General features: G+C 40.2%; 4 protein-coding genes across 4 annotated transcripts; 2 read left to right on the plus strand and 2 right to left on the minus strand.

Annotated features, from left to right (window-relative positions):
* Positions 1-499: 499 nt before the first annotated feature.
* Positions 500-1,289, minus strand: LOC149382671 (histone H3.2). Its single transcript, XM_089630747.1, has one exon. The coding sequence runs from the start codon at positions 1,157-1,159 to the stop codon at positions 749-751; it is 411 nt and encodes a 136-aa protein (XP_089486873.1). The 5' UTR covers positions 1,160-1,289; the 3' UTR covers positions 500-748.
* An 8,183-nt stretch (positions 1,290-9,472) lies between these two features.
* LOC149382672 (DNA double-strand break repair RAD50 ATPase) lies at positions 9,473-12,015 on the plus strand. The gene is made up of 2 exons (XM_089602117.1): positions 9,473-10,080; positions 10,481-12,015. The coding sequence occupies exons 1-2, from the start codon at positions 9,832-9,834 to the stop codon at positions 11,927-11,929; spliced, it is 1,698 nt and encodes a 565-aa protein (XP_089458243.1). The 5' UTR covers positions 9,473-9,831; the 3' UTR covers positions 11,930-12,015.
* On the plus strand, positions 11,877-13,672 carry LOC149382673 (UDP-Glycosyltransferase superfamily protein). Its single transcript, XM_089602118.1, has one exon. It carries the CDS (start codon positions 12,148-12,150, stop codon positions 13,585-13,587), a length of 1,440 nt encoding a protein of 479 aa, XP_089458244.1. The 5' UTR covers positions 11,877-12,147; the 3' UTR covers positions 13,588-13,672.
* On the minus strand, positions 13,673-16,045 carry JMJD5 (2-oxoglutarate (2OG) and Fe(II)-dependent oxygenase superfamily protein). Its single transcript, XM_089602119.1, has 6 exons — positions 15,517-16,045; positions 14,775-14,987; positions 14,551-14,685; positions 14,321-14,464; positions 14,107-14,199; positions 13,673-14,018 (listed from the first exon to the last, which is right to left on the minus strand). Exons 1-6 carry the CDS (start codon positions 15,955-15,957, stop codon positions 13,860-13,862), a joined length of 1,185 nt encoding a protein of 394 aa, XP_089458245.1. The 5' UTR covers positions 15,958-16,045; the 3' UTR covers positions 13,673-13,859.
* Between the last annotated feature and the right edge of the window lie 1,282 nt (positions 16,046-17,327).

Below are 17,327 nucleotides of genomic sequence, written 5' to 3' on the forward strand. Positions count from 1 at the left end.
TTTCATTAGATGTCCATTAGTGAACACAAATTTGACTTTTCGAAAAGATGTATTCTATAATGCAATCGCCAAAACGAAAAGAGAAATTAAACAAATAAAAATCAAACTAATATAAGATTTGTAATCGATTCTACAGTACTGTAAGAGCTTGAAACAGAAGAGCTCAAAACAAAAAGGTCAATTCTGAGCAAAAACAGGTCAGTGTCATGTGGTTTGGCTTTGATCCCATGAGAGCCCAAATACATAAGCCCGCACAAACCATGGGATTTGTAAGACCACGTATCAGTTTGGATCATTCTGACCTAATTGGCTATGAGAAACCTGCTAATAATTACACTCAGTCACAGATACAAATACAATAGCAACATAACGTTATCGCCACAGGGAGATAAGTACTCTTACTCGTTAGAGTTTATAAGAATAATTGAACCTTTGTTTTTGAAAAACCAAAGCAGAATCCAGGTAATCTGGTTTCCAGATTGAAAGATCATAACGAAAATTTCAATAACAAGTGTCCTGATCTATGAATTAGGCACTTGAAAATTATCCGCAATAAATCAGTGGCCACGCAAATTTGAACAATATTATATCATATTGGATGAAGTAGCCATGTGAAAATCTAACTAGAGAAATGATTCGTGAACAATTTTACAGCCCGATTGAAAAACGCAGATAAAAAAGATAATACTATTCAGATCTAGAAACTAACGATCAAACAAACAGACGTTCCAAGCTCCGATTTGAAACCCTACGCCCTCTCTCCTCTGATGCGGCGAGCGAGCTGGATGTCCTTTGGCATGATCGTCACGCGCTTGGCGTGGATTGCGCAGAGGTTGGTGTCCTCGAACAGTCCGACGAGGTACGCCTCCGCCGCCTCCTGGAGGGCGGCGACGGCGCTGCTCTGGAATCGGAGGTCGGTCTTGAAGTCCTGGGCGATCTCTCTGACCAGCCTCTGAAACGGAAGCTTCCTGATCAGAAGCTCAGTGCTCTTCTGGTACTTCCTGATCTCTCTCAGCGCCACCGTTCCCGGCCTGAATCTGTGCGGCTTCTTCACTCCTCCCGTCGCCGGAGCCGATTTCCTCGCCGCCTTCGTCGCCAGTTGCTTCCTCGGAGCCTTTCCTCCGGTCGATTTCCTAGCGGTCTGCTTGGTACGAGCCATTTCGGATTAGGAATTTGATGGTTTTAGGGGAATGAGAAACGGATTTCTTATTGGCGTTTGATTCTCGAAGAAGGTTTGTGAGTTGGAAGCGGGGTTTGGAGGGGAAATATATTGGGAGGGATTTGAGAGCAACGAGAAAAAGCGCGTTTGAAAAATGATAAATGAGAACTTGTAGAAAAGCGATTTTAGAGCGTTGATTCAGGCAGATATTAACGGTCCAGATTCCGCTATACCAAATGTCGCGGATCGTGATCCGCGAGTTTGGAGTTAACCAATCACATTTCATCGTTTAGGCGGGTTTTCAAAAAAAAATTTCTCTTTCGCGGGGATCATTTTTACCAATTAAATTTCTTTTTTGGCGGTTTTCTTGCTATTCAATGGGAAACATACCTTAATACCTTACTATACTTAATGTAAAAAAAAAAGGAAAAATGGCATGAACTAACCAATTCAAACTATGACTTTTGCAAAATAACCATAGTTTCATTAGGTTAGCCAAAATAGTCACCACTCTCTGCAGACTCTCGATCGCCTCACCGCCGGGGATTCTGTCGACCGGGAGGACTATCTCGACTTCTATGCGCAGCACCGCGGGGCCCGGCCGCGGGCGGTGGTCGGCCATGTGGCGGGCGGCGGCGACTATCTCGCCGGCGAGGGAGGGCAGGAGCTCCGGCGACGAACCTTTCCAGCGAGGAAGCCCGCCTCGTCGCCGTAGCGTGACGGAGAGTCACGAATCTCCGTCGATCTCCTCGCCTTCGCCGCCGTGACGGAGAGTCCGATGGGAGGTAAGATCTGTGCGATTGCAGTGACTGGAAGGAGGTCTGAGAAGAAGAAGATCGGAGAAGTCGATGATTAAATTTTAAGGCTGAATAAAATCTCTGGACTAAATTAATCCTGCCTGGATTAAATTTAATCCCGATATCTTGTCTGGATTAAATTTAATCCTGCATGGATTAATAATCGCAGCTTGGTTATTTTGCTTATACTTGATAAACTTTGGCTATTTTGCAAATCCTTAAGTTCTATTTGGCCATTTAGCCGCTTGACCAAAAAAAAAACGTTAATACCTAATGGTGAAAATAAAAATCAAAAAATTAGAAAAATAACCAATTTAAACGTTTGATATTGCTAAACTCATTCTTTTTACTAAAATGTTAAAAAAATTGTTTTTCTTAACTAATACTTTTTATGAAAACAATTGTCATAAAATATAATAATATCTTATGTGATGAATTTCGTCCTAAAACTTTATAAATTTTGAAAAATAACAATCTTGTCTACAAGTTACTATAAAATATTACAGAAAGTATTTACGTCCATTTTCCGACATAAATAAATTTAAGCTCTACAACCTATGTATATTTTTTTTAATAATTATCTCTAATAGTAGCTTTTTAACTTGAATTCAAATAATATTAGTCTTAATTAAATTCAAATAATGTAGTGCGCCTCCTCCTTTTCCATTGTACTTTTTTAGAGTTATTTTTTCCTTTTTTTTTAGTATTTTAGTTTTTTATAAATGAAAATATTTATAGGAATTAATAATCATATTAGATTTGACAATAGAAAGTAATAATTTGTTAGTATTTAAAAAATTATTTTTTGGCGTAAAACTTCGTCCTCTATAACAAACGAACTTTGACAACGAGTTGGGTCTGACCAAGTTTAGCTTAGTTTGGGAGGAACAAACGACTTATAAGATCAGGTCATTGAAGGAACAAACGACTTATAAGGAACAACTAGACTTGGAGGCCCGAGTTTATAATCAAAATCGAATCTTCTTTTTTTAAAGTTTGAGATTGTTTGAGGTGAATTCTCGCATCAATACTATCCATCGAGCACAACGACTATAGGAATGACGTTAGTTTAACTCTTGTTGTAATAAGACACATCGAGACTGTTTGAGGTAAATTCTCGCGTCAATACGAGCCATCGAGCACATCGACTGTAGGATTGACGTTAGTTACACCCTTTGTTGTAATAAGGTACTATCGATTTTCTCTTAGAAAAAATTATTTATTAAAACCAGATAGATATTTAGGTTTAGTTCTCAGGTTACTAAGAATATCTTATTCGAAAATTAAGTATGGTACAAACTGCAAATTATTCTGTACATAAGCAAAATTCTTATAGAATGCAGAATCTAAAAGGCATAGAAGAAGACAAGTCTAATACGCAGGAGACAGGAAAAAAGAAAAAGAAAAAATAAAGGTATATTTTCGAAGGTAAAAAAGAAGAGGTGTTGGTAAAAGAGTTAACCATGCAGGGATGAACATGCCTTCACTCGAATTAACGAAGACAACTTACAAATTTGTAATGACCCTATCTTCACTAAAGTTGTCATTTTCTATACGAACATGTCTAAACTCTAAACCATGCTCAAAAGTTATTAACCTTTGCAACACATGCATATACTAAAGGTTTTATGGGTCAATGTATCACGTGTGTGGTGTATATTGCTTCGACACGATAATCTGATTTGTATGTTTTCGCCTATAATAACGACATACATATTAAGCTATAGCTTATAACAAATCTACTTAATTATAGGCGTTATAGGCGTCATTCTCACATGTGATCCTACTCGAGGACATAGGATTCCAAGTTTCAACTATATATCCGTAACCAATTTCATTTTATTATCTTTTGAAAGGTCGTGTTTTTTTTTTTTTTTTTTTTTTTTTTTTTTTTTTAGAAACATTCGTATATTTATCTTGGAAGTATATAATGTTGACATATATTAAAAATATTTAGTTATGCTAGTAATCATTATTAATGATTAATTCTTATATATAGTTATGTCTCTTATGTGAATAGATATGCCTATAAATATAAGAGTAAATATACTTGATTTAAAATTTTATATAATAATTTAAAGTATACATTTATATTTACTATAACAATGAATATTGTTATAGCTATTAATTACAATCATGATAATAGCTAGTTATTTAAGCTTAATTTGGACTATTTATTAATAAATAATTTCATATAATAATAATTATTAAAAAAATTCATAAAATAAATGCAGACACATGTTTTTTTTTTTCAACAAATATAATTTCTAACGTCACACATTTTTCATTTTTCCATATTTTTCCTTTTGATTTTGTTAGGAGTTCCAAGCGGAAAAGAGCATATATAAACCAATAAAAATTGTAAAGATCATATTAATTGCTAGGGGTGAAACTGGATCGGTTCGGTTCGGTTTTTGACAATTTTAGTATCCGAATCCGAATTTTCGGTTTTTAAAAACTCGGTCCAGTATCCGGTCCAATTTAGTCTAAAACCGAAATTCGGTTATCCGAATATTCGGTTATCCGGTTTCTTAAATCCAGTATCCAGTCCAGTATCCAATTTTTAAAATTCGGTTATCCAGTTTGTAAAATTTCAGATCCAGTTTAATATCCAGTTTTATAAAATGGATATCCAGTTTCTAAAATCCAAATCCGGTTTGTAAAAATTCAAAAAACGAGTACAAACGACTCTTATAAAGCTCCAAAATGACAATACATAATCTAAAACTGAGTAAAAAAATAAAATTCAAAAGGACACTCGTCTCCAACTACCTGCACATGTAAATATCATAGAGAAATTGCCTCATTTGCCACCAATTTTATAATTTTTTCCCACTTTCCACCAAAATGATAATTTTTCCCAAAATGCCACCATCTATGTCAACATTGTTGACATCTATGTCAACAATGTTGACATCTCATAGTGAAGTGCAAAAATAGATGTCAACATTGTTGATATAGATGGTGGCATTTTGGGAAAAATTAGTGTTTTGGTGGAAAGTGGGAAAAAAATTATAAAATTAGTAGTAAATGGGGCAATTTCTCAATATCATAATATAAAATTAAAATTACTACCCTAATGATCATAATAAACCATACAACAATTGAATTTGTGTGTTACCTTTATAGATCACATAATCAAGTTATAGTAGCAGTATGAGTTGATATATGAGAAGTTTGTTCTTCTATGACAACTTGACCATCATGTGTTAATAATAGTGACATAAATTTGTTTTAATATATATTTATTTTTAATTAAAAAAAATCGGTTAAATATCCGATATCCAGATTTTCCCAAAATCAAATCCGATATCCGGTCCAATTTTGTAAACCGGATCGGTTATCCGAATCCGAATTTCGGTTAGCTGACGTGGCTCCGAATTTCGATTTCGGTTCGGTTTGGATATCGGTTTTATCCGATTTTCGGTTCGGTTTTGTACAGCCCTCTCAAAATGCCAATTAGTTTTTAGATGGAATCTCGTGATATTTCACAAATGATATATTTTTCATATGCATCGTGCTTTTCGAGACCATTGAAACGAAATATAAATAAGTGGTCTAAACTCACATTTTAAACTATCTTCCTAATTTAAATCGTCAAGACTACATTTAAATCATTGATCTAAGCTCATAATTTTGACCAAACCGAAACCAAAATATTGTATGGAACATAACAAAATTCTGGCTTGCCTACTCCCTCACGAGTGAAGTCTCTAGCCTAGTCCGTCACAAGCAGGGATCGGAACAAAATTCCGATCCGCCTAAAACAAATACGAAAAAATTTCAGTCCTCATTGTTGGATAGTGAGAAGAAAAAGTTTGTTCTGCTCTGTTCCAACAACTAAGGCCGTTGTCATGTTTTTGGGAATGAGACTTCTCCTAGTTAGCTAATATATAATTCCAATAATAATAATAAAAGATAATATAGAATGGTGAAAAAAAGAAGAAGATAATATAGAGGGCTAGGCGTTACATAAGGAATCAAAACTTTTGTTTGGAGTTTGGACCAAACAAAGAAAACAAGACAAAAACCAAAAACGTTGTATACGAGGAGGACAGACCAGCAAAGTAAATATATGCATCACCTTTCAACTTTGTTTTACTAAATAATTGAACAAATTCACCAGAAAAGTGAAACGGAAAAGAGAGTGGACGTAAAAGAATACGGCATCAATTATTTATTTATGAATATTGGTGCAGAGAAAGAGACTTGATATAGAAGGCACTTTCTCTGTGGTTACATTCATTCAAGGCTGTAAATGAAAACGAAAGGAAAATGATCTCACATTCACAAGGCTGTTACTTTGTATAATTCTCGCTACAATATATTATTATGATTTGGGATTATCATAATTAATTTTACATTCTATCTTGTGAGTATGACACATCACATGCGTGTGCGTACTTTATGAATTGTCAGCTCATATGGAATTCGGATTAATTTTTGAGAGATGAGAAAGAAGCAACATATATCTTTACACCAAATACGTACAGATAGTTAGTGATACAATAGTGATCTCCATGTGTAAGAATATATATATTATCATTTTATTGCCTTTTTTGTGGCTTACTTTGGTTATATTACACTCTAATTGAGATTCTGTTTTCCCACCCCTCGAAGGATTTAAAATTATATAAAAGTTTATAACTAAAGAAAATATCAATTGGAAGGAAAAAAAAAGAAGATGAATATAAATGACAGATTTGCCGTGTACGTACGTCAATCCTCAAAATATTTATGCCGTCTCTGCATGATTAATGAAGAGCTTGAGCAAGTATTAATATGATAAAACGTTTCCACAACGAAACAAATAACAATAATAATAATTATATAAAAATAGTTATTATCAGCAGTTGACAAGTTGACCACAACTACTACATTAGCGCCTTTCCTACCTATACACTTTGACTCAGCGAAAAATGTCGATAATTGTTCAACAGGGTTGGTAAAATGGTATTATAAATATTGAATTTCCTTGTGCCAAAAGTCGTATTCCTCTACTGATTTACCTGCTTATAACAAGCTTTCCATAGACTATTTTGTTTCATATGGTGATGTTTTAATAAATATAATACTGGGTGTGCTTGCACATTTACAGCGGCACTGGTTGAAGCTGCGTTTTTCAGCTCTATGATTAATAAATAAATAAACTAATGAAAATATAATAAGTGATATGTTTACTTTAAACAAAGCTAAAACAAACGCTTTTTTGCATGTGGAGGTTGAAAAACTTTTGAGAGGGTTTGTTGGCCTAAACTATCAAAAAAGCAAAGCAGATACAGAAAACAGCGAACTATCTAATCCTTAAAGGACTTCATATATATAATCTAATAATCCAGTGAATAGTGTCTCCCCCCAAAAAAAATATGTGGTGTTTTCAAAAATACCCTAGTTCTTCCTCGTAACGTTCACCATGTTGCCGTAGCACAAAGCACAAGGTGTCACAATCCATTCTGTGGGAAATAGGCATAGAAAATAGAAATAAGCCGGACCTAATCAATCAAAGGTTAAAAGAAGTAGAAAAAATATATATAAGCTAATTAAATATGATCAATAACAACAAAATTTTTTTTGTTACCATTTCTCAATAATTTCATTTATTAAAAAGTATGATTCAAATGAACCAAAATACATAAATTTCATCTTTCAGAGATATTTTGGTCTAACGAGCGTAATATTTTTCCAACAAAAAATTCATATATTATTGGTAATATTTTACCAAAATTTTCAAATATAATCAGCCATATATATTTCTCAAATAATTAATGCATAAAGTACCTACTGAAAGTAAACAATAAGTATTTTACCTGTCGAAAAGATGGATTAATTAGTAATAAACTGTATTCAACTGAAAATTTTAAGTATTTAGGTAGTCATTTTTCTTTTTTTCATTATTATTATTCTAGTTGAAAAGGAAAAGACTCATTTGGTCCCCCACTAGAGTACAGTACACCACCACCACCACAGCACACACACGGTATGGTTTTTTTTTGTAAGATGGAAATTGGAAAGACAATTGGATGGTTTGGAAGGTTTTGGATATTTTATGGACCCCATTTTATACCCTTTCGGCAAATAAAATGAAAACCTAGACAGCTCACACAACTTACTTATATGTGCCAATTACCGAATTATCCTTTTTGTATTACACTCTTTCTCTGCATGTTAAGTAGTAACTTGCTCCAAACAGATTTTTAACGTAAATCAGTGATCTTTAATATATCAACAGACCAAAAACACTGATCTCATGATTCTCATCGTACAGATCAGTCAGAATAAATTGAAAAAGAAAAATGGAACGGCAAGTAATAATATGAATCGCTATTAATCAATATGAAATTAAAGCAGTAGCGTCACCTTTTTATTGTTGCAAAAATAGTCAACTATCAATGTTTTGAGCCACTAGCACCTTTTTTTTATATAATTATATATATATATATATATATATATATATATTGATTTTTAATATTAATATGGGAGAGCTTTGGGTAGGGTTACATCAAACAAAACCACACTTACGACGCAATGATATGCCTAGCTTTTAAACCTCATGCTGTTATGGGAAAAATACCCATTACGTTACGCCAATATAAGAAAGTCCCTCTCAGCAAAGGGAAGTAATACAAAGTAGAGAAAAAAGTTTTTTTGGTTCTCCTTTAGTGTTCAAACAATTTTTAACACGTTGAGAGGGAGAGAAGATAAAAGTGCAACTACTTTTTGTATTGCTATTTCTTTTTAGTTCAGCTCTTTAATTTCACATTATAGCATTAAAATCCCAAATTTGTTGTCCGATGATGAAGGGTTATGATTACGTGACATGTTCTCTGGCAATAAATGAATAAATAATAAAGAATTATTGTAGTATGTTTATGACACGGCCACGCGGGAGAATAACAAATGTATCCCATATATTCATAATTTATTTCTCAATTTTCCCTTAAGAAAAATACTTAAAATGGAGCATCGTGAAATTTTGTGATTTAAAATTAATTAAAGGGGAGAGTGATACATTTAAAATTTTATAAGACTAGTTAACTCAAAACTTCAAACAGAATACACCTGATTTACCCTAAAATTAAATATGACACTTTCAGTTTTATGATTCAAGCCAACATGATATAAAAATAGTTTGCTAGTTTTCCCTTGGGATAATAATGATGATGGTGTTCTCTCTTCCTCGGTGGCAATCATGTCACACACCACTTCAAATTTTATTCTTCATGAGATCATATTCTTTCTTCCAGGACATGAGTTCATTTTTTTTTCTTCCCTTTTTGAAGGGCTAAAAAAGGACATGAGTTCAATCCATGTTAAATATTTAAGTTTAATTGATCTCATTGTAATGTCTTTTTTTTTTTTAAAAATGATCTCATTGTAACGTGTGATTATCTATATATATATTAATATATATGTTTAATTAATAATAGTAAGAATGAAACAGTAAAATAATAATTCCAAGGTCTTTTTGGTAAAAATACCCTCACAGCATGATATCACAATTAACAATAGGCTTTAATAATTTTCAAACGACATGCTTGCCTGCTTTTAGAGTAAAAACTACTCTTCTCTCTCTCTCTCTCCCCATATTGCTTAGCTTCACAGTCACACACACAGATACCCTTTCAATTCATGAAGGCCAAAGACAAAAAAATAAAAGAACCTCACTGGCGTGAAGTTTTAGTCTTTTATTTTTATTTATTTATCTATTTTCCCCTCTCAATATACCTGGCTCAACAAGAATCGCAAGTAGATATATGCGATATGATTATTCATTCAAACACGTTCATAAAATAAAATCCCAGCACCACCATTAGACAAAACCCAAAATCCATTTTTGTTCCATTTGGTGGCTCTACATGCTCAGCTCTGCCAAAAATGGCTTCTGTGACAACTGACACGAGATTCTTGAATAACAACAACAGAAAGGAAGTTAACAGGCAAGAGATTCAAGCCGCCATTGCCAAGGCAGTGGAGCTCAGAGCTCTCCACGCGGCTTTGGTGCAAGCAAACAGCCCTTCAAACAATAGTATTATAAATAACACCAATTTTATCAGATTTCCTTCGCCGGCTAATTCACTTGCTGCTTCTCATTTCTCTGCCCAAGACTACCCTGTTTTCACTCCTGTGAGTTCCAATCTTTCGATTTACTACTATTAAGTAGTAATCCAATTTGCTTTGGTGAATGTTTTGAAATGAATTTGCTTTGGTTGAGGTTCTCATATTTCTCTGAAACAAGCTGGAAATTTACAATCTTGACCTAATAAGTCAACCAAGATGTTGTCTTTTTTGCCTTTGTTGTACGATCTCTTTTTCACTATATTTGCCAATGGATTATTGAGATTGTGGCAAATACTAGACAATGCAGAATCTTTTTTTCTTCCAGAAATTGGGTTTCTTTGTGATAGAAATTCCTCTGACACGAGTTTTCACAAAGCACACTTTTTTTCTACTTCCAAAATCCTTGGAAAGTTGTTAAAGAGTTTTTTTTTCTTCAAGTAAAGTAACGTCTTTCTGTTCTTCACAGAGTTATGAGGATGAACCGCTATCTGGGTACCACCAAAACTCGACAAGAAGCCGAACACTTTCCGAGATTTGGGACGAGCATGGTCTCGGAGGCAATGTAGACGAGACGGTCTTATCGGACTACAGAACCGAAATCTCTCCTCCGGATTCACGCAGAGGCTGTTTTCCCTCTGATTCGGGGTCCCATTTTTGCCCGTCCGAAGATCACCACAACCACAAGTCCGTGCCCCGAAACCCCATTACCGTTCTCCAGACTAACTCGCCGAGCAGCAGAGACTTGTTCAAGCCCAGAAGACGTAACAACAACAACGGCGGTCCGATGGCCGATCCCCGCCCGGGCTCGTCCTGCAACCGATGCAGACCGGCCACGATCTTCTCCGAGTCCGAAAGCCGGCGAGCTTGCTCGAACTCCACCACCATCGTGCCTCTGACGGAGTCGCACTCCTCGGCCCAATCGCAAGATCACCGTCAGCCCAAGCCCCGCGGCGGAAGCGTGATCTCGAGGCTGTTCCCTCGGATGAACAACAAGAAGAAGAACAGGAACAACGAGGCTTCCCCGACCCGGACCGAGTCCGAGGACGTGGTCTCTCAAGTCGAGGCGCTGAGGAGAGAGCTGATCGAGGCCAACGCGAACCGAGACTCCTCGCTGGCCGAGGTGTCGGAGATGAAATCCTCGCTGGGTGAGCTGGGCAGGAAGCTCGAGAGCTTGGAGACCTACTGCGAGGAGCTGAAGAGAGCCCTGAGAGAGAACACGAACACGAATAAGACGAATAATAATACGATCTCGAACACGATGCCGGTGAGCGAGGAAGTGATGGTGGAAGGGCTGTTGCAGATGGTGTCGGAGGCGAGGCTGTCGGTGAAGCACTTCTGCAAGGCCGTGGCCGAGGAAGCCGAGCAGCCGAAGCAGAAGGGGTCGAAGAAAGCGGTTCTGTACCAGCTCGAGGGGACGGTGAACTCGGCAATGTACGAGGAGTTCGAGAACAGCGTGTTCCGAAAAAACGGGGCTCGGAGGATCCTGGACCCGCGGAAGGACCGCGAGGCTCAGTTCGGGTCCTTCGTTGGGCTCAGGAACCTGAGCTGGAACGAGGTGCTGAGAAAAGGGACGAAATTCTACAGCGAGGAGCTGAGCGGGTTCTGCGACGACAAGATGAGCCGGATCATCTCCGCGCTGGGCTGGACCCGCCCGTGGCCCGAGCCGCTCCTCCAAGCCTTCTTCGTGGCCGCCAAGTGCGTCTGGCTCCTCCACCTCCTCGCCTTCTCCTTCGACCCGCCCGTCTCCATCTTGCGGGTCGACCCGGGCCGCGACTTCGACCCGGTTTACATGGACGACGTGTCGCCCGACAGGGACCGCCACCGGCCCGCCCGAGTCAAGACGATGGTCATGCCCGGGTTCTACGTGCGGGACCGGGTGCTGAGGTGTAAGGTCCTCTGCACCTACAACAACTAAAGGAGGCATCTTTTTTTCTTTTGTATTCACTATTCATATTCAGCGTTGTAAAAGTTGATAATTCTAAAAGTTCTATATTTGGTCAACTTTATTGTGTATATAATTATAAATCAAGAGTGGAATATTGTCTAGTAGTCTAATATTTATTACAATTTACAACCACCACCACCACAACCAAGCAATAGGAGAGCAGAGAGGTGTGGGATCGTGATTCGTGAATGGCGATGGAAATGGGCGACGGAGATGGGAAGAGGAACGTGGTGATGTTTCCGTTTATGGCGCAAGGCCACATAATTCCGTTCACGGCGTTGGCTCTCCGGATCGAGCGGGTCTGCCCTGACTACACCGTCAGCCTCGTCAGCACTCCCCTCAACATCGCCAAGCTCCGATCGTCTCTCCCGCCGACCTCCGCCGTGAAGCTCGTCGCGATCCCTTTTCGGAGCGCCGACCACGGCCTCCCCCCGGACTCCGAGAACACCGACTCCCTCCCCTACGCTCTCGTCGACCGCCTCCTGTGGGCGTCGATCTCGCTCCGACCAGCCTTCGCCGACCTCCTCCGCCGCCTCCGCCCGATCTGCGTCATCGGCGACATCTTCTTCGGCTGGACCGCCCCCGTGGCCCGCGACCTCGGCGTCTTCCACGTCATCTTCAGCGGCAGCGGCGGCTTCGGCCTCGCCTGCTACTGCTCCCTCTGGCTCCACCTCCCCCACCGCCGCCGCACCACCGCCGGAGAACAAGAAATATCGTCGTTCTCTCTCCCCGACTTTCCGGAAGCCGGGAGCCTCCACGTGTCTCAGCTCCCTCACAACATCGCGACGGCCGACGGGCGGGACTCCTGGTCCACCTTCCAGGCCGAGAATTTCTCGGCCTGGTCTCAGTCCAACGGAATCCTCTTCAACACCGTGGCGGATCTCGACCGCCTCGGCCTCGAATACTTCGAGAGGAAGTTCGGGTATCCGGTCTGGCCGGTGGGACCGGTGCTCCTCCCGAAGGAGTGCCGTCCCGAGGCCGGGAAGGCGTGCCTGGACTGGCTGGACTCGAAGCCGGCCAAGTCCGTCGTCTACGTCTCGTTCGGGTCCATGAACACGATCTCCGCCGAGCAGATGGTCCAGCTGGCGACCGCGCTGGAGACTTCCGGGAGGAGCTTCCTGTGGGTGGTGAGGCCGCCGACGGGGTTCGACATCAACGCGGAGTTCCGCGCCGGGGAGTGGCTTCCGGAAGGGTTCGAGGGGCGGGTCGGGGACCGAGGTCTGGTGGTGCGGGGGTGGGCCCCGCAGGTGGAGATTCTCGCCCACGTGGCGGTGGCGGCGTTCCTGAGCCACTGCGGGTGGAACTCGACGCTGGAGGCTCTCAGCAACGGGGTCCCGATCTTGGGCTGGCCTATGGCCGCCGAGCAGTTCTTCAACTCGCAGATGCTCGGGAAAGAGGTCGGCGTGTGCGTCGAGGTGGCTCGCGGGAAGGCCTCTCCGCTCGACGTCCCCGGCTTGGTCCGAGGCATCGAATCGGTCGTGGGAGACACCGAGACCGGCGCGGAGATGAGAAAGAAGGCCTCGCTCGTCCAGGCTTCCATTTCGGCTTCTTCCTATTCTTCCTCCTCTCAGGCCCTTCGCGATTTCTTCGACGCGGCAATTGCGCATTCGCGTTCGTCGTCCAACTAAAATGTATTCATCTCTTTCACACGCCGTTTGGTTTGTTTCGTGTTTGAATAAATATGAGATTGTGGAAAAGATTTATTCTCTAGTAGAGACATGTAATCGCGTGACATATTAACTCATAAATGTAAGTCTAGGTTCGAATAAGAGAAACGGTCGCTAAATGATTGTTCATCACAACAAAAAGAAAGAAAAGAATAAAAGGCGTGTCCAGGGTCCCGATGGAAACATAATAAAAGGAAGAAGCCAAGGGTTCAGAGGAGCCAAATGGTCGGAGACTAGTTTTGCCACCAAAAGCTGACGGAGAGGCTGGGCGTGAGGGATCGGACGTAGTGCCACCATTTGGGAGGGATGTAAATCATCTCTCCTTCTTCGAGAACGCAGTCCATGAATTCCAAATCCCCTATCTTCCCATCCACTTCCTTGTCCAGATCAACCTTCATTTCAGAATAAACACAACTAATAACGAATCAACACGAAACACGATTTCCACGATCGACAGTCACAGCGTGACGACAGAGTTACCTGGCTTGAATTACAAAGCATGGTTTCGTTGTATGGCTGAAGTTCCTCCGTCAGTGAAGCCGGGTAAAGCCTCACGTACTTCCTTCCAACCACCTGCAAAATCAGACACAACAAACCAACTGAAATTCGAGACAAAAACCAGGCTCCCATAAATTGAAACTGTTTTGGATTCGCAAAATACCCAAAGTTTGTCTAAGATTGACAGCTTCGATACCTGAGCAAGTATGTTATGATGTGGATCGTGATGCAACGGTGTCACCGTCCCAGCCGGCCCGAACCAAGCATTTATAGACCTCAATTCGCCACCGCCAGCAAAACAGTAATCGGGGATGCAAATATCCTTTCTCAGCTCGTCAATCTGCAATCACACAAACAAAGTCCGTATCGAAATCGATCACTGCTAATTAATTGACCGATCGAGGCAAAGCGAGTCTGCGCGAAAACCTGATCAAACAACGGGTGCTGAGCAAGATACGTCGGGCCGAGAGGAGAACATTCCGTGGCCTCTAATCTCTCGAGAAACTTGGAAAACGTTATGAGCTCTTGCTTCCACTCCGGACACAGGTAATTTTTCCCTACCTGCAATGTATTCGAAGCTTTACCAAATTTCATTAGTTTAAGAACAAGTCAACGCACGGGGCCTCGAAATGGCGCGAAAATTTGACCACCTCAACGGGCACAGTGCGGTCACCGGCAACGGTTTTCAGGTAATCAATGTCGTTCCACTTCGAGATCGCGGGCCAATGAGACATGCAATCGCTTATCACCACGGGCGACCCGGGCTCGAAATATTCTTGCACGAATTCCTCCAGAGACAGCTCGGAATTCTGCTTCTCCACTTTCTTACTGGAAAAAGACTTTTCCGGCAAAACTTTGAGCATCTGCAACATGTGTAAACAGCCAATCTTGAATGAATACAAGAATTCGAAGAACAAAATATACACCTTTCAATCTAATAATAGCATACTGTATATATCTTCATAAGGTCTCCAAAACTAAGCTGATTTTCTTCTTCTATATCTTTCATTCGCAGAACTTACTGGAAAGGGACTTTTCTGGAAAAATATTAAGCATCTGCAACATATATCAAAAGCCGACCTTGAACGATGCAAGAACTCAAAAACCATCTTCAGCATGATAAAAACATAAACTACGGCTATATTCAAACATCCATTTAGGTCGGCGAAAAGACAAACCTCGGCTCCACTTTAGTAATCTCGCCGTGAACCAGAGTCTTCAACATAACAATAACACATTGTATATATCTTCACAGAGTTTGTAATTCAATGGTGTTTTCCTTAAACGATAAGGCTCTTCTTCCAATTTACAAAAAACTTGCGAGATAAAAAGATCTTTTCATTCGCAAAAAAAAAAAAAACAACTCTATACGATTTCTGTTCGAGACCTCACCTCTGCTCGGGTTATCTCGCCGCGAACCAGTCGCCGGCGAGAATCGGAGGCAGAAGCCCTAGCGTCGGCGGCGGAGGAGAGCTTGGCGACGGCGGCGTGAAGATCGCGGCGGAGGAGAGGGCCGCCCATGATGAGTCCCATATCGAGGACGCGGAGGGCTTCAGCGAGGTCGGCGCCGGCGCCGGCGGCCACGTGGAGGTCGGCGACGCGGAGGCAGGCCATGGAGAAGGCGTCGCGCCAGAGAGGGAGGACGGAGTGCCAGGGACCGGAGTGGAGCTGCTCCCACGCCATCTCCCTCGCCGCCTCCGCCGCGCGCATGTCGCCGGAGGCCGCCTGAGCCGCCAGACTCACGAAGGCGTAACCGCCGTGCTCCGACACCGCCTGGAGGAGCCCCGCCGACTCCGAGTCCAGCGTCGGCGTCTCGAGGCGGTCGGAGGACATTGCCGAGCCTGAAAGAAAAGAAAGAGGGATCTGATAATGCTCTCTTTCTCTCTCTACTCTAACATCTCTTACGTGTTTATGCGTGTGCCGATATATTATTATAATATATATATGCCATGGTGTTTACCGTGTTTTGGAGCTGAAGAAATAAAATCCGCGACTTTTTAAAAAAATATATATATCTTATTCCGTGTCTTGATGTCAGAGGTTTTCGTTACTGTTTTGTGAGAAGATATTTTTGCTGGGCCATCCCATTCATGATACTTGTTTTAAACCGTGGCAACGTGGCATAACTTTTTTTTTTTTTTTTTTTTTGCAGACGTTATTTTTTGCTTCACGTTTATGTGGTGATTAAATAAAACTGTGTTTAAAATTGAAGTCTATCCTAATTTGACTTAGTTTTACAAATTCATGGTATGATCAACCGGATCATAATTTTCAGAAAGCAAATCCAATTCTAAGGTTTGATGAAATACATAAAGCTTTTTTTTTTTTTTTGGCATCAAGAAATTTCATCAAAATTATATAAACTGGTATTGAGCAAAAATTCAAATAAATTACAAGTCCACAAAATATTTAGCGTCACTAGACTAATTATAGCAGACAAATATATAATGTCTCCAACTCTATAAAATACAAAGATATAACAAAAATCCGAGTGAATAATTTCAAACAATACCGGAAATTACGTTCTGTGAATGGTATCAAAACATAATTCCGGTTTGGTTCTGTTCAGGATGCTCAAATTTACTCGAGTGATTTAGTTTTTAAACACGTGATAACTGAACATATTAGTCATCAAATTGTTATTAACATTCGTTTTCAAGTTTGAACAAATAGGAGAAAATGGCGTTTGATATGAATGATCGATTAATTTGATTGGTTTATGGCCTAAGAATTGGAGTCCACCAAACACTTTTTGAGAAGATATTTTTCGAAAGTATCTAAAAATATCTCAAAGATATTTCCCGAGAGGAAAGCAAAGCAGAAAAATAAAAATTAAAGAAAGAACACACACAGACACGCACAAACTGAAGAAAGGAGCATTGTCGTTATTATTTTTTTTTATATCGAATGCCTACGTGAATTATGATATGACCATTCAAAGGCTTGAACATAAATATCTACATCATAATGTAACCGCCCACTAAGATAACGACATTTATTTTACTCCTAGGGAACTTGGTGACGTGGACACATATTGCTCTCAAAATTGAGAGAGCTGTATTACATCACTATTACTCCATTCATTGTTAATTCGATGGAAATTACCCATAAAACCAATTGAAAAAGATATTTTAGAATTTCAAAAAAATACCAGATACTACTAGAATTCTCATATTCAAAACCTGTATTTATGTCCTTTTCCT

Source organism: Urtica dioica, chromosome 11, assembly GCF_054948205.1.
Source record: "Urtica dioica subsp. dioica isolate 48M chromosome 11, U.dioica_male_clone48M_v1_H2, whole genome shotgun sequence".
NCBI lineage: Eukaryota > Viridiplantae > Streptophyta > Magnoliopsida > Rosales > Urticaceae > Urtica > Urtica dioica.

Excerpts from the sequence above, each read along its gene's own strand:
- LOC149382671 (XM_089630747.1), bottom strand. The coding sequence starts at position 1,159 with ATGGCTCGTACCAAGCAGACCGCTAGGAAATCGACCGGAGGAAAGGCT.
- LOC149382672 (XM_089602117.1), top strand. The coding sequence starts at position 9,832 with ATGGCTTCTGTGACAACTGACACGAGATTCTTGAATAACAACAACAGA. Across the intron at positions 10,081-10,480 it reads ACTACCCTGTTTTCACTCCT|AGTTATGAGGATGAACCGCT; the intron begins GTGAGTTCCAAT and ends TGTTCTTCACAG.
- LOC149382673 (XM_089602118.1), top strand. The coding sequence starts at position 12,148 with ATGGCGATGGAAATGGGCGACGGAGATGGGAAGAGGAACGTGGTGATG.
- JMJD5 (XM_089602119.1), bottom strand. The coding sequence starts at position 15,957 with ATGTCCTCCGACCGCCTCGAGACGCCGACGCTGGACTCGGAGTCGGCG. Across the intron at positions 14,988-15,516 it reads GCGAGATAACCCGAGCAGAG|ATGCTCAAAGTTTTGCCGGA; the intron begins GTGAGGTCTCGA and ends CACATGTTGCAG. Across the intron at positions 14,686-14,774 it reads ACCGCACTGTGCCCGTTGAG|GTAGGGAAAAATTACCTGTG; the intron begins GTGGTCAAATTT and ends AATACATTGCAG.